The sequence below is a fragment of the Lupinus angustifolius genome, chromosome LG12 (genome assembly GCF_001865875.1).
Source record: "Lupinus angustifolius cultivar Tanjil chromosome LG12, LupAngTanjil_v1.0, whole genome shotgun sequence".
Lineage (NCBI taxonomy): Eukaryota > Viridiplantae > Streptophyta > Magnoliopsida > Fabales > Fabaceae > Lupinus > Lupinus angustifolius.
In genome coordinates this window covers 16,553,504-16,570,896 of record NC_032020.1, presented here as the reverse complement: position 1 = coordinate 16,570,896, position 17,393 = coordinate 16,553,504, and the positions used below count along the sequence as shown (strand labels likewise).

At 31.1% G+C, this 17,393-nt stretch overlaps 2 protein-coding genes across 2 annotated transcripts; one reads left to right on the top strand and one right to left on the bottom strand.

Annotated features, from left to right (window-relative positions):
- Positions 5,764 to 7,084, top strand: LOC109362572 (stress-response A/B barrel domain-containing protein UP3-like). The gene is made up of 2 exons (XM_019608436.1): positions 5,764 to 6,464; positions 6,971 to 7,084. The coding sequence occupies exon 1, from the start codon at positions 5,814 to 5,816 to the stop codon at positions 6,459 to 6,461; it is 648 nt and encodes a 215-aa protein (XP_019463981.1). The 5' UTR covers positions 5,764 to 5,813; the 3' UTR covers positions 6,462 to 6,464; positions 6,971 to 7,084.
- LOC109362873 (mediator of RNA polymerase II transcription subunit 20a) lies at positions 11,231 to 14,242 on the bottom strand. Its single transcript, XM_019608940.1, has 4 exons — positions 14,170 to 14,242; positions 13,947 to 14,089; positions 13,585 to 13,853; positions 11,231 to 11,768 (listed from the first exon to the last, which is right to left on the bottom strand). Exons 1-4 carry the CDS (start codon positions 14,181 to 14,183, stop codon positions 11,535 to 11,537), a joined length of 660 nt encoding a protein of 219 aa, XP_019464485.1. The 5' UTR covers positions 14,184 to 14,242; the 3' UTR covers positions 11,231 to 11,534.

Here is a 17,393-nt window from a genome sequence, read left to right as displayed (position 1 = left end):
ATATCTATCATCTTTATTATTAATTAAATACATTTGGCTTTTCCTTTATCAGATAAGATGGATATTTTAGTTAAAATTTAATATTGTTTAATGATTTTTAATTTATACATATTAATCTAAGATGATATTTTAAAGAGAATATTTTACGATACGAAATTTTCTTTTACTTTTCCTTAAGTAATGTAATTTTCACAATTAATTAAAATGATAACATCAATTAGATACTTATTAGAGAAGAATATAAACGATTGGTATTGTCACTGCATTTTTATGTGTTAATATTATTTTTTCTTTAAAAAGAATACAAAAGAATGATATATGATATATTGACTATTTGTATATCTTTACACCGATAGTCCATAACTATTAAATTTCACTTGTCCAAATTACTTATTTATTAAAAATTGAGATTGAATTATTGATCTAATGATGGGTATGATTAGTATTGACAATTAGGGTCGTTATGCTCATGTTGATGCAATGATTGTCTAATTATACTGATATGAGCATGTCTGTTTTTAAATAGGACATTAAATATTATGTCATGTCCGCCTTAAACATGGCCAGAGCGGATTTACAGGTCACCCTAAACAAAATAAACAATATATTTTACATACAAATTTACAAATATATTTATCATAATAAACAATCATACAAATGGGATAATACATACAAAATCTAAATGTAATATATAATACAAAATATGCATAGTACAATTTACTTGCAAAATACAAGAACAATAATACACACATATATATATATATATATATATAATATACAAAATACATATACACAATATAAAAATGATAGTACTTTCTTGCATTTAATATACAAATGCATAATAAGAAAATGAGAGTACTTTCTTACTTTCAAATAATATCCGCATGCCACCCGTTTTGCCGGTTTGAAATGCCCACAGGCAAATATGGCATGTTAGATAGATATTTTAGGATGAATGAACATATTTTTTCATGTTTTGTCGGCCTAATAAGTGCGGACAGACGAGTAGACGCATGGGCTTTGCCCAAATTACCAATGATAGATGTGGTGAATTATATATAAAAAAATTGGTATAGTAAATAGTAGTATGTTTTTCCTTTATAGGTAACTAGTGTGACAGGAGATATTGTGTCTACTGACCCACATTTCTACTTTATCGTATCAAATATTAAGTTTTGTATATTTTATTTTGGTGAGTTAAAATATTTTTGTATTAAATGTACTTTATATTATACCTTTTATTGAGTATAATTTATATTATATTTTTCTCGCTTTATTTTAATTGTCAAATGAAAGTGAGAGAGTGATTAATATGTTGGTGATAGTTACATATAACTATATGTTTTTTCTAGAAATTAAAGTGTTAAGAGCAAAATATGAAAGCAAAAATTATACTATGAGTAGTTATACCATGTTTTCTTTTTATATATAGTATATATGTAGTATAGATTAACTAAATTTTTTGAGATGTGTGTTTGTCTTATTCTAACAATTATAGGTTCAGAGATCTAAAATATAATTTTTAACCTAGTATGATATATAAATATTGAATGAGACCTCATATAACTAGACTAGTATTTGTTGGCAATGTCGTGAGGATAGGACAAGGCGGTGTGATCGATCTAGCCGCTAGTCAGATTTAAAAATGACTTTGTTTTGGTGTCTTAGCTGAAAGAGGGGTTGAGTCATTTTGAACTGGGTAAAATCCAGTCTGACCTTGTTAAACCTGATTTAACTGGAATAATTCGGAATGTAAACAAAATACTTCACTTAAAATAAAAAACTAAATATTATTTTAATATTTTATTTTATCCAAATACAAAAAAGACAGAGAAATATTTATTCAATATAATTATACATAATTACTAATTATATATATTTATTTATAATTATATATGAAATCAATTAATCTAATTAGATAGTTTAACCATTTAAATCTAATATAAAATTTTATCGTGTTTTATGTCGGACATGTGTTTTATGTCGGACTCGTGTTTCACAACATATATGGAGCATTCAGGGAGATTGACCTTAAGGTTGTCTGGACATCCAAGTCTAACTGAGGTAATACACAAATCCCTAATGATAGTAATTTTTATGTTTGATATATAAATGTATATATTACAAATATAACAAACTTCTTTATATTTAACAAAATACATATACTTTTACATATTTGATTCAATACTTTATCTAATAATACTCACAGGCCACCCGCTTTACCCGTTGGAAATGCACGCAGACGAATATAGCATGTTGAACAGACGTTTTAAGGTGAATGAGCATATTTTTCATGTCATGTCGACATAATAAATACAGACGAACCCCATGTGCTTTGCCCAAATTGCCAATGATAGGTGTGGTGAATTATATAATCTTCTGGTATAATGAATAGCATAATATTTTTCTTTTATAGGTAATAATTAACTAATCTTTTTGAGATATGTGTTTGTCTTATTCCAACAATTGTAGGTTCAGAGATTAAAATATAAATTTTGACCTAGTATGATATATAAAGATTGAATGAGACTTCATATAACTAGACTAATATTTGTTGGCAACGTCGTGAGAATCGGACAAGGCAGTGTGATTGATCCGGTCGCTAGTCAGACTTGGAAATGACTTTGGTTTAGTGTCTTAACTCACATTGTTTAACCCAATTTAACTAGAATAAAAAGTGAATGAAATAGTTCACTTAAAATTAAAAATAAAATGAATATTTACTCTAATATTTTGTTTTACCACAATACAAAAAAGATAAACAGATATTTCTTCAATATAATTATAGATAATTCCTAACGATATATATTTTTTATTTATTTATAAATAATTATAAATTATATATTAAATTAATCTGACTTGACTGTTTAACCATTTAAACTAATATAAAAATTATTTATATTTTATATCATACTTGTGTTTCATATGTAAACTAAGGAGGGTAATCTATGTTTTTTAGAAGACAAATTATCTGACTACGAGAATCCTTGGAGGTCATGTTCTTGCAAAGAATTCATAACATAGTTCGATTTATTTTACTTGCATTGTTATTAATAAATGAGAATTTAATTCTCATGTATTCTTAGGATTTAAGTTTATTTTCCATTCAAGTATTTTACTATTTAATTTGATGTATTTTTGGATCGAGAAATTATTTATTTCCTTGTAATTTGGCCCAGCAGTGGCTAAGTGGTGTAGCATAAACAAAGTGACATGAAAATAGGAAGGATGTAAGAGCACAAGAGGACACATCTACAAATATGAAGTGCAAGACTTGAAAGATAAATAGGGAGATTCATAACCAACTTGTGGATATACTCAAGGGATGAAGATAAGATGATCAAGTCCACTCAAGCAAGAAAATTCTATGATTAAATTTGGACATATTAATTAGAGGAATTTTCGAGGCTGACTCAAATCCAAATCTTCAACCATTCAACAACTCAAGACCAAGTCATACTTCAAGGAATTCAACCATCAACTCCAAAATCCCAACCAGGTTTATTTTCATGATGAAATAGACTATTATCTTTTAGCATTCAAAGATAGTTATAATTTTATTTTAAAAGGATCTAGTCTTGTCTTTAGCCAGGACAGATTGCCTATTTATGTTTGATTCATCATTAATAAAAGTTAGTTAAGTTTAATTTTGAGAAAACCTTGTATTTATTTTAGTTGAGAGAATTCTCTTAAAACCTCCATTATTGGTTGTGGCCATCATTGATGAATTCTTATCAAACTTCCTATCTTGTGGCAAATAATACTAACTTATCATTCTTGCTTGTGGTACTTCCCATTTCTAATCTTTCCCATTTCCCTCACTAAAACAACCTCAAATTTATCATAATTCACCAAAACCGAATTACAACTTAAAAAACTCAATACTTCAAGCTAAAACTAGCTTAATTCTAAGGCAACACCTTGATATTGTTATCAATATGTCATTATTGGTGTGAAATAGAGATGAGATTTAGGAAGATATTTTACTATTAATTTGCCTTGAATAATTGGACACATACGGGATGATATATACAAAAACTCATAAAAGTATTAGTTGAACGACAGATGTAGAAATCCAAATCGGAGTTGAGGATTGGGAATTTGGGATAAGGAAGTTAACACGTATATGATTTGGAACGGTATGAACGAGGATTTTTTTGTTTGTTATGTAATGTAACAAGTGGAACAAATTTTTGTGGCCAATGATAGGTCGACAAATACGAGTATATTTCAGATTTTTAACTTTTTGTAAACGGGGTTTTGAATCAATAATACACACAAGTTAAATTTTAAACAAAAGTATGTGACAAAAATATATAAGATTTGCAATGAATTAGGCAAAAAATATCATAATAAATTGAAGTGCACCCATAATAAGTTAGACAGAAAATGTAATAATCTAAAATCACGATATTCATAATATTTTTTACCATTCATGATACTAGTTATATTATTTTATTAGCGTTGTATTAGATTGTTTTACATAATCGTGAACAATCATTGATTTTGTTTGTTTTAACAAAATTGTTAATGTTATTCCTACTATATTATCCACAAATATTTTCTACACAATTATTTATCCCCTCCCCAATAAGTGCAAACATGACAATAAAATAACTAATACTAACTTCAACTTTAAGAACAATAGTTTAATAAGAAAAAAAAATTTGGGAGTATTTTTAAACTTGCCAATTATTGAATGATTATCTGTAATCACCAGGACTGGTTGCCTTAATGGGAGACATTTTCATATTTCAAAACACAACATTCAGTGGTCAGGAGTTGTTTCAGTTTTCATAAATTAAACTGAGACTGTGAAAATCAACTGCTCTACATTAAACTAGTGTAATCTCAACCCTCTAATTTGTACGGTTACATCCACAACTCAAGGCCTAAGTTAAGTTCCTTTTGATTTTGGAATGATATTTATAGCCAATAGAAAATGTTAGAGAGATTTTCATCCATGTGATATATCATTCTCCTATAAGCTAAGTGAAAGAAGCATAGAAATGAGTTTGACACTGCATCACTCAAAACTTTAAGGCATTAAGTCTATGAGTTCATCCAATTATATGCTCTTTAACTTGTTCATTCTTGCCCAATGTGAGACTTCTTCATTCACATTTGGAATACCCAATTGACAATTAGTGTATAGATCACTTGTCCTCATTTCCTATCTCGATCTAATAAAAAATGACACTTGATTAAAAAAAAATTCTAAAACATACAATAACATATTTACATTATTTAGAAAAAACTTATTAGCTAGAGACATGAGACACCTCATTTGGGTACAAGTGATCCCAGTTCTTTAAGTATGTCTTTTTGCCAAGAGCAGCATCAAAGCATTATGGCCCTCATTCAAAAATCCCAGTCAACCCACACCCATGTGTGCCTCTGATATTGTTACCATCATTGTCCTATATTATGCTTATAACTTTACCTATCCTTCCATATATTCAGTGGCTGAAATAAATGTCGATGACCACACATATCTTATGTATTAAACTCAATGTCTTGTCTTGATCAACATGAATAAGCTTGATAAATAAGTGTGTTAAGAAAATGAAAAACCAGGCACAAATTATCAGTTTTATTTCTAGCATGGACCAGTATCGAACCTGTTTGGACCTTAAACTTACCTACGTAGGGTAGGTAGTGGGACCCAAATAATAATTGGTATTATTATCGTACGCTTTTACTTCTTGAAAATAAAGTAAAAAAATTATATATAAGTTGTGCAGTGCAAGGATTGAAAGTTGAAACTAGAGAGTAAATACTACAGACCCAGTTGAAGGTGGAGGAAGGAAAAGATGTCAATGATAGAGCATATTGTGGTGTTCAAAGTGAAAGACGATGTTCCACCATCAGAGAGTGAAGCCATGGTGCATAGAATCAATTCCCTTGCCTCACTTGAACATCTCCTTCACCTTACCATGGTGCCACTCTTTCGCTTTCGATCCTCTTCTCCCTCTTTTCATTTCACTCATATCCTTCATAGCCGTTACAATTCAAAGGACGATCTCAACGCTTACACGGTTCATCCCAGCCACGTGGCAGCCGTTCAGGCCAACTCCCCCTTGCTTCAAGACATCATGGCCGTTGATTTTGTCGCCCAGGATTTACAAGGTGGGTTTGTTCCGCCACGTGGCTCGGCTGTGCGAGTGACCTTGTTTAAATTGAAAGAGGGGTTTGGAAATAGGGTTAAAGATGAGGTTTTGAGGGCTATAAAAGGAATTCAAGATGGGTTCAAAGAAGGAGTTCAATTCAGTTGTGGGGAAAATTTCTCGCCTGGGAGAGCTAAAGGTTTCTCGATTGGTTCAATTGTGGTTTTTCCTGGGTTGAGCGAATTGGAAGGAGCGGATGCTGATGAAGGAATAGAGGTTTATCACAAGAATGATGAGATTAAGGAGCATCTCGAGTGTGTGGTGCTCCTTGATTTTGTGGTACCATCTCCTTGATTTTGTGTTGTTATTTCATTATTAACTAGTTAATTTATTGTGATGCTATAGTTTGTTATAATGAAATGAAACTACTTAGACATTGTATGTTGGTACATTCAGCCCAAGTATTACTATCTATTGGCCTAAGCTCTCATGTAGGGAATATATCAGCAGCGTGCAAAAAAGTAAGAGTAAAACATTCTTATATGTCCTCAAAATATATAAGAGCCCATCGGGTCAGGGGTGTCCTACAAAAAATCTATCAAGTAAATTCCCTAAAAAGACCAATATAATGACAATTATAATCTTTCTAAACTTATTTGGTGCATTTTTTCTGCTATTGATACATCTTTATAAAGGTTGGATACTCACCATATGTAAAATTGTACATATACTTGGTGTTTAGTAGCCAACAAAATCCATTTTTAACACATACCCCACATGATAGCTTGTCGGGCCATGAGTTTTGCCGGTGTGCCCATTTGCTTGATGTTTTCTTTTGGCAGAACCAGAAGCTCATCATCTTGTGTCTCAACTAGACACCCTTAAGACATCTTTAAAATCCGATAGAATTGATGCTTGCCATATTTAATTTGTTTGAACTCGCCTGATTTAATCGGTAACTGCTCATGCAATATTTCAATTGTGTTGCTGTAATTTTCTGCCTATTTCTTGAGGCTTTAGTTTGTTTCCTGGTCTTTTACCTTTTTCTGTACCCAAAAAAGCACCGCTTAGGATTATGATGCTATTGCTACCATCATTATCATCGTTTGATAAGTACTTTACATGTGACATTGGAGAACTAACAGCATTAAGAAGTAGCAACAGCCAGTCACATACTATGTTCCCTTTTTTACAAGATACAATAAAATTTAGGCAAGAAAATTAGGCAATAAGGACATATCTGGATACTTATAATCTATGAAGCACAGATTCGTCAAACACCCTCACGTGTCGGTGTCCGACACGGATACGCTCAAATTCGCGAAGGATACGTATCCATAGAGTATCCAAAAATTAAAAAAATAAAATAAAATAAATAAATATTAAGACACGTATCTGATTCGTTTTCAATAAAATATAGGATATATGGATTCGTTTTCAGTAAAATATAGGATATATAGATTCATTTCAAATAAAACAAGATAATATAGATTTGTTTCCAATAAAACAGAATAAAATAGATTCGTTTCTAATAAAACATGGTAAAATATATTTGTTTTCATTAAAATAGGATAAAATATATTTGTTATGGAGGACAATGATTTTAGGATAAATTTGTTTTCATTAAAATAAGATAAGATAGATTTGTTATGGAGGACATGATTTTAAATTTCCATTATATTTTTTACTTTGAATATTTTGATTTACACTTATAATTTTATCATATTTTATGTGTTTTTATTATTTTATACGCGTATCCCTGAACGTATCGTATCCTGTATTTTGGAAAAATGCATATTAACGTATCAAATACGTATCATACCTGACACATGTATCAGTATCTGTGCTTCATACCTTATAATTACTAACAAACAAAATATTTACATCAAGAAGAAAATTCAATTTTACATCCTTAATGAATCTCTGCCAAGGACCAACATTAGTTGGCAATATGAGCTCAATTCAAGAATTGTACATGAGGACGACTGATTCAATTAAAACACTGCACACAGTTAACACTTTTATTTTATTTTACGGTATATTAATTTTATCTAAAAATACTACAAAATTTTCAGTCATCAATGCAAAGTACTCTTCTGTGTTAATCAAGAACCCTCTTCTTCAGTCATCAATGCAAAGTGCAGAAAATGTCCAAGGCAGAAGGTGTTGTATCCAATAATGATTCAATAAGTGACCGAATGGACCCAAGTGATAATAATGGAATTTTGTCATTTGTCAATGAAGAAGAAAAAGAACTCTCAACAGATTTGCTGAAAGATTTATGGTAGGAGGAGATATTTACTCATCTGATCTTCTCAACTCAGATTTCTCCAATATGTGTGATTTCTCTGATGAAATTTTCGAGGACTGGACAAAAAGTAGTGCTGCTGATGGAGCAAACTTGTCACAAAGAGAATTATGAAGTGTCCATTTCTCAGATGATTTTGTCCATGTCTTCTTCTTCAAGTTCCAGTCCCTTCTGAAATATTTCTTTGTACTTTGATGCTGTCAACTTTCTTCTATGCATATGTAACGCTAACTAGCAATGTATTGGATACGAAACAAAAAGACCATATCTCTTCAACTCGTAGTCTCATGCAAGAATATTTATCTTATAATTATCAATGAACTCCAAACAATTCTTACTATGGGGAGAGAGGGCTTTATCTAACTATATACATGTTTTGGTTGGTTTATAAATTAAATTGTTTGGGACCGGTATAAACCAGGAAAAATAGCATAAAGTAACATGTTTAAAAAGATTGATTGATTTACTTTTCAGTTTATAAGGTCGAATATTATAATTAAAATCTAAAAGCGAAATATATACTAAACATAACATTTATTATAGTATGGTTCTCTCAAACATAGATTATAGCATAATAATGAATCTCTAATATCGCTCTAAGTAGATATGCTATATAATATACGAAATTTGTGAACTCTTTTTTATTAGATGGAGTTCTCAATAATTGTTTTAAATTATTCGGGCCGAAGCCATGTAGAATAGGCCTTATTTCTATTCGGGGCAGTTAGAGTGAAACTTCATAGCCGCATTGAGTCATTGCAGCATCAAGGGTTTGTTCTCTTTCTTTGTTGAACGATTCATCTTTCGTGTTCTCTTTCTAATTATATTTTGGCAGTGATAAGGTGCTATCAGTAACCATGTATCTTCAGTTTTATATTAATGAGAATGGTGACAAAGTGTACACCACTAAGGTCAGCTTTTAATCTTTTATCGCTATTTGCGTTTTATTAACTACCTAGGCCTCTCATATTGTATAATAAGTCAAAACTTATGTTGCTTTTCTACTTTGCAGAAAGAGTCACCACTTGGTTTAGTTACACAATCTGCACATCCAGGTATTTTCCTCAATTAACTCATTTTTTCTTACACTAAAGACCCTTCTGTCTTGGCCCTTGAGATGGATGTAAGTGTAATTTTCAATAGCACCTTTTTGTAGTGATAGTTATTCCAAAATCCAAAGAGTAAAATATTATTGGTAAAGTTTCAGTTATCTGCCCTATTTATTATTGGCTTTGGTCATTTGTTTATCCGGTGCTGCTTCAGTTTGAGCATGCAATGCAAGATTAGGAGTAGATTACATGTGAAAGCCATTCCCCTAGAAAGTAGAAACATCATCATGGTTGATTAAATAATAGCTTAACCTATATGATGTGGAATCTGGTAGCTTAGTTTATCTTATCTGTCCTAATATGCTCATGTACAAGGCAAAGGTGTGAGGCAAACAAGTACAAAAGTTTTGATTTTCTGAATTGTTGGACTACATATGTATCCGTTCTTAATATTCTTATTGTTATTGATATCTTGTTATGATGCTCTATTTTTTCCATCTCCTTTGATTCTTAATTGGTAAAAATTGTTTCTGTTTATTGCAAGAAAATCACATATGCACTCATACAGAGATATGTTGAATAACATTTTGAATGGAACATTCTCTATAGCTATTACTATTAGTGACCTTTCTTGGTTTTCTTGAATTGCAGCGAGGTTTTCCCCTGACGACAAATATTCAAGGCAGAGAGTTCTTTTGAAGAAGCGTTTTGGATTATTACCAACCCAGCAGCCACCTCAAAAGTATTGATGCTATGACTGTTCTGTGCCTTGACAGTCTTTTCTTATCCAATGATTGTGTTAAGTAGTTCAGCATTTTATGTTTTATGAACTGATGTAGTAGGAATGGAGTGACGAGCTTTGAATTCATTAATGGATTTTCTGTTGATGTTTTAAATTAATGTATTCCGAGTATCTTCTCAAATTTATTTGAACTGTTTCGTCTGTCATAATTTTAACAGTGTATTTAAGCACACATATTTAAATAAAAACAGGTTCGACCGGTTCAATGACTGGTCTGAATTTTAAAACATTCAAAACATAGAATGAGTATAATAAATAATCAACAATAAATAATATATCTGCGAGATCATCACCATACCATCCAAGTGATTATCACAAATCATTGATATAAAAATTTGTAGGTAATTAGTATTTTTTTGGGTAATATGTAGGTAAATAGTATAATCATTAATTATCATATATTTTTTGTGTCAACCAAGATATATGAGATATTTAGAAAACATGAACTAGGAGAGTAAGGAATCTTGGGATGTGATGTATTTAATATATGACAGGTCAAACGTTCATCAAAGTTGACTTTCCACTTTGGGGTTAGCAAAACCCGATATCTTATTGTCTACGGAAGTGTATAATGATGTATCTACTCTTGCTAAAGCAAAGACGTTCAGATTGGTGCCTAAATTTTAATCAGAAACTCCTTGTGTGGACTAATAGCACCTGCTCAGTGCTCAGCTGCTGCATGGATGTAATTTGCTTTAACTAGAGATAAAGTTTATCTTTATCATAATCATCATCAATAAATATAAGAATGATAATATTAAAAATTTATATATATTCAATACATCATTCTTATTTATTTGGGTTACTCTTTTCTTGAAGAATCAGTGATGATTAAACATGAATGACAGATGAGACTATATAAAACTCATACTATCAATAAATACATTTTTTTCTCAATATAAAATAGGCATCAAAATCCTCTAAAATTCACGATCTATTAGAAATAACACTGAAAGGACAAACAGAGGCAACAAAAATTACTTTCACAACTTTAAGGTTTTCACATTCTTGGTGTTCTGCCCAATGAAGCAGAACATCCATGTTGCCTTTTGACAACATGAACGAAATACTGCCCATCAACACAATCCTCACTCTACACCCACCACCTGAATGGATCACAAATTCCCTTTCTAAGTTCAATTTTAGGCTTCAAACAACTAAATACAATCTAAGCGGAAACATGCAATAACATAAATGATTGAACCTAGATACTTGGTTGTTCACCTAAAGAGAGAGGTGCAATCTTTAACAGAAACCCTTCAATCTTCCTAACCCCTCATAGACTGCACTGATTGAATCAGTTGGGCCAGCGCAGCAGCATACTGAATAGCTGCATGTTGTGCACTATAAGTGTCTGAGAGCCCATAATCTGCATAACTTGGGTCTGCAAACATAAACTGCCCAGGTAATGATCTTTTAGACACGATTTCTCGCCACATATCAAGGAACTCCTCCATAATTTTCCTGGATTTTTCAACTGAAGAAGTAGGGAGATACTCAACCTGTGAAAAAAATCAACCAAACTTGAATACATACATCTCTACTGATGCACAGTTTTTATCAGAGTTAAACTATGATGTCGACAAACAGAGAATGAGTATTGTTATAAATTTTTAATTTTATAGGACAGTTTCAATATTTAGGATCAGCAAAAAAGCTAACAAAAGCAAAACTAACAAATTTGGCAAAAGCAAGATTTTCCACCTATCCTACGACAAAGCCAATCATTTTTATGAGGAATGAGGGAATGAACAATAGCCACTCTTCTAAGGAAAGAGATCTTCAACCTTACACAATCGTAATTATATCAGTACCAGTTCTTCTCATCCTTAAAAGAAGAAGCCATTACATAAAAACTTAACGTCCATTTGCTCATAATCTTTTAATCCACGTGTAACAATTACTTTCACTAGTTCTAAGACACAGTAAAATTCATTGCATCTCATTGAGAAACAACTGCTTGGGTTTCTTTATTTGTACCATGTAAATTACTGATGTAGTCATCTTAACAATGCACCATGCACACGATAGATGTTGCAGGTTAAGAACCCCGTCACCACCAAAATAAATGTCAAGATGCACCACTCCATTCAAAGCCCAAAAGGGAACTCCACTCCAATTGAAGTGGTAAATCTTAGCAATAAAAATGTTGAAGGAAGCAATATCAACACTAGATAGTGAACAATTTTATCGTGCAGGTATTCTCAATTTTTGACTTGTCATAGATAATTAGATTTGGACCAAGATGAAAATAATACCGGGCAGAGAATATATTTGCAAAGTTGTAAGTTGAGAGAAAAAAATGTTTGAAAAGTCACAGAAACAAAGGGGACTACGTCTTCATAATTTCGACTTTCTAAATAAATCATTTATCACACACTAAAAATAAATCTAATTGAAACTAAATTGTGTACCACATAAAACTATAATTGACTACTAACATAATTAACCGTCACCACACCTTCCATTGCTCATTACACAATAAATTAACTACGTCATTCATTCGGTACTTAACCGTCCCAAATGAACCATTTCTGTTCTGCAGCTTACCATAAATTCAGTTCAACCCAACTAACTAATCCTCTATTTTGTACCTAACAAACGCACCCTCCATTCATGGGCCAGATAGAGGGTGTCACTAGGCCATTAAACTAAAAGAAATCTAACACAATTACCCTTTTGACTGCCCTCTATGGTCAATGTTCCACACCTGACTCCAATCCATGACCTATAGCTGCCACCGACTAATCCTTGTAGAATCAAGTTTCATCATCAGTCCTCTATTTCCTTCAGTGCTGTAACTTCTTCACACTGCAAATTCAACTTATACTAAGGCCTCTGTCAATTTTCTTCTAATTTGGAACTTCTCCACACATCTCACTCGAGATAGCACATTGTAATGCTAATGCAAAAGGTGATGAACCACAAACCCAAATGAACCACATACCCGAATGAATCACATACTTGTATAGCAAGGATGGAGGTTAGGGCAACCATGGATCTCAAACCGTCCATCCTCTATATATTTATTCTTTCTATGTGAGCATAATATGCCATATGCATAACAACAAACTGGATACACGGTACGCAAGTTTAATGAACAAACCTAGTAGCTATGAGTCAGATCACCACCATTGCAAGTATCCACGGAAAGGATCGTGTGCATTTTCTATCCAAAGTTTCAAGCAATACTAGTTGGCCAGATTAGTTTACGAGACAGAGATAACAAGTTTCAAACATGTATGACCACGGCAAAAAAATCAGTAAAATTAGGGTAAACAAAAGAAATTGATGAAGATAGAGAAACAAAAAAATTACCTCCATCAAAATTCCTCTAATACTTTCAGCTTGATTAGGAGCAACTTTAATCAATCTAACCTGAAAGTCACCCAATTTATACTGAATTCCGTCGAAATGAAGAGCAACTTTGGGTTTATACGACTGAAGCTTCTCCATGATGGTCAAGATCGAAGAATCAGCCTCAAGAATAACCTTACTACCGCGAATGATGAAGAAGTACTTGTTAGGTTGATCCATCAACGATATCCCAAGAAAATCGCGCGGGAAATCCGTGGCAATGTTCTGGTCTGTTACCAATTACGCAAAACCCATAAAAAAAATTGTTTTTTTTTCTCTCTTCATGTTTAAGCGAGCAATAAAAGAATGAAAATGAAACTAACCGCGTAAATTGGGTCGATAAAAAGTGAGGGTAGCTTTCCATCTTGATCCTTTAACAGCATTCATGCTATCTACACACTGTGTAACTTCATTGAGAATTTGACTATTTGCCACAGTCCCTTGATTGGGTTGCCAGTGCAGAACCCTAAGCAACAAAAAAAGAAAGAATGAATCAAAATATGAAATTGTTGAATTGTGAGAAATGGGAAAGTATAAAAATGATACCATCTAACAGGCATTGTTCAAAGAAATAATCAAAAGAGAGAGTGAGTGAGTGAGTGATGTGTGGAAATATTTTGTTTGCGTTGAATTGTTATAAGCACGAGAAGTGAGGTATTTTGCGTGAATGCTTATTCAATTTGGGCCTTTACTGGGCTCATTTTGGACTATCACACTAGTAGTAGCACGTGTCATATATGAGTTATTAGATTTTCCCTTATTCAGTGTTGAATTTTTGTAAAAATAATTTAAGATAATTTTGTAGCACATGTTGAATTGAATTGTGAGTATATTTTTGAATGTAAGTGTTTAGTATTATTAAATAATTTAGTTCACGAGTGACCTCCAAATGGATGTAAATGCATGTCATTATATATTTGGGAGTAGTTAGTTGTAGAAAAAATAAATTTTTTTATATAAAATTATAGAATAGTTATGCTGTGGCACATACTACATTGTTCAATAAAACGGATGATTATATTTCGATGAATTTAATTCATTTCATGGATTTTGTATTTTTGTTAGAGAATTTTGCTCTCTGACATCCAAATAAATAGTTTATTCACTTTCCCTTTTACTTTAATTAGCATCTACGTATGGGGTTGAATGAATTTCATTGTCATTTATATCATAAATGATTTTATATAAGAAAATATATATGATTACTTTTTTATTAAAAAAATACCAAATAATTTAGTAATCAACTACAATAAATTAAGTAGCTTATTGATAACAAATCATTGGAACAAACACTATTTGTAATTGAGGTCATAAGTTTAAGTTATAAGAGGTTTCATTTAAAAAATAAAATATTGTATGAAATATTTAATAATGGTAAGTAACACAGTAAAAATGCACCTTTTTAATGAAGCTAATGGACTTAATAGGTAGATATTTTGAATGTGAGGTAGTGAGTGTCAGGTGATGGAGGGAGATGGGTTAAATGCAAACGATAAGAAATTAAGAACGGTGCTTCTGGTTTATGGAAGTAGATCTGCTATTTCATTATTTGTGTTATTATATGTATTATCAGTATCTTATTATTTAAAAAAATATATTTATGTTAAAATATTAATAATAAATTATTTTTATAATTAATTATAATTGATAACGCATATAATGTCAAAAATTGTGGAACAACAAGTGTGGAAATGAGTACTTTCAGGCATGTCTGACCGCTAGGGAGAGTCAGAAACCCTGCAAGCACTACTTACACCCTTTTTTGGACCAATACAAGCACAAGCACTCATTTATCACACACCCACCCACTTTCACAACTCTTTTTATTTTACTAAAGCTGACTTGGTCACTCCAAAAATGTGGCTTTTTTGGTCTCTTTCGTTTTCTGACCCACTAAACGGGTACGGTAATCAGATTTCATGAATTAAATTTGTTTAATTGTGTTGGGAAATGCGTAACTAATTTCTTGCCTTTGTAATGTATCATGCACTTACGCATGTGGCAAGAGAATGAAGTATCTTATGGTATAAAAGGAAATAAATTATTATCTCATTCTGTCAGTGAAATTATGTCATGTTTCATTATTTTTTATAAAAATATTTTTTAAAATAAACAAAATAGCACACATGTCACATTTTTACTGGTCAGAAGAAATAAATTATCTCATGATGTGAGGAGATACTTACTCTCAAAAATAAAATAGAGTAAATGTAGATGAATGCACTTATAATTTTAACATGAACAAATTTCCTGAGAAAGAAAAGTAAACAACAAAACATATAATCAGTGTTTGCTATCTCTGTAAGATTATAATATTTGTTTTTCTCACTTGAAGATGATAATGTTCCATCTCACCTAACATGGATAAATTCAATGTCTCTACTGCTCCTCTCACTATGAATAATCTATTCTTATGTTTGGTAATATCAGTTTTTTCACTTTGTTTATCTTCATCATATCTTCCTTACAAAATTTTGTTTATAAAGTAACAAAGAGGAAGACTTTTCCAAATAGTAAGTAAATACCTACGAGTAATGTAAATATTTTTTTATAAATCCCAAATACGATTGTTAATCTAAAGGATACCATAGATTAAGGTGTCTACCACATATATTATGGCGGATTGGGTTAATTTACTAAAAATGTAATATTTATGAAATGACAGTATAAATAATTTATATATATTAAATACGTCATTACTCATCTGTATTATTTTTTAAAGTATTAGTAAAAAGTAATAATTAACATAAATAATATATAGTGATATTTTGTAAATTTTAGGTGCATACATTTTTTTTCCTCATTTACTAGTTACGTTTTTATGAGTCAACGTGAGTTTGTGAATATTTTTGGAAAACAGAGACTCAACCAATCACATGAAAATACATGGGCTTTGAAGTGATTCTAGTATCTGCAAAAGTTTTATTTATGGATTTTGGTACCAGGGATTTTTAAACATTGCTGAGATAAAAGGAGATTTTACTATGATATTGGATTTAGTGATCTAGGATTCTTTTAGAGATTGAGAAACAATAAGGTAAATTCAGGATTCTAGAATAATTAGAATTGATTCAAGACTTAAGGTGGTAGTTTTTTCTCTCTCGACTTATGGTTGTTAAGTTTATACGAGATAATTAGTTTTTAAAAATAAAAACAACCTTCATAGATAATTGTACAAATTACTAATAAATGGGTTAGATAAATATTTTTGTTATGACTCATAGTTGATGAGAAATCACATATGATTACATCCATCTACTTTCCTTAGACCTTATTAAGCAAAAACCTTATACAATGAACTATATTTTTGTATAGTATAATATAATAATAGTATAAATATTTATTCACAAGACACTTAGGAGATATAATTAATTCAAGCATTACTTGTTTGTTTTTTCGGACCTTTCTACTTATTTTTTGACTTCCATCCCAACAGTTCACGTTAGCAACCTTAATTTTCTACTTATTTGTTCAACTGTTTCATAAAAAATGTCATAAACAAAATATATTTTGTTCTATTCTTTCCCATGTAAGAAAAAAACCTTGTATTACAAAGTAGTGATATTTTGTGACACATCACCTAGTGCATAAATTATAGTTAACTAGTTTTATAAGAGAATAATACAGAAAATAAATTCGCTTACTCATCATATATATTAAAGCAAGAGAAGGTGTAGCGTAAGTTTTGACTGACTTTTGTTCAGGATTGGTTTTTCTTTAATTTTCTTCCTCCTTTCAATAAAATTGACACGAACTGCACGATGCATGTA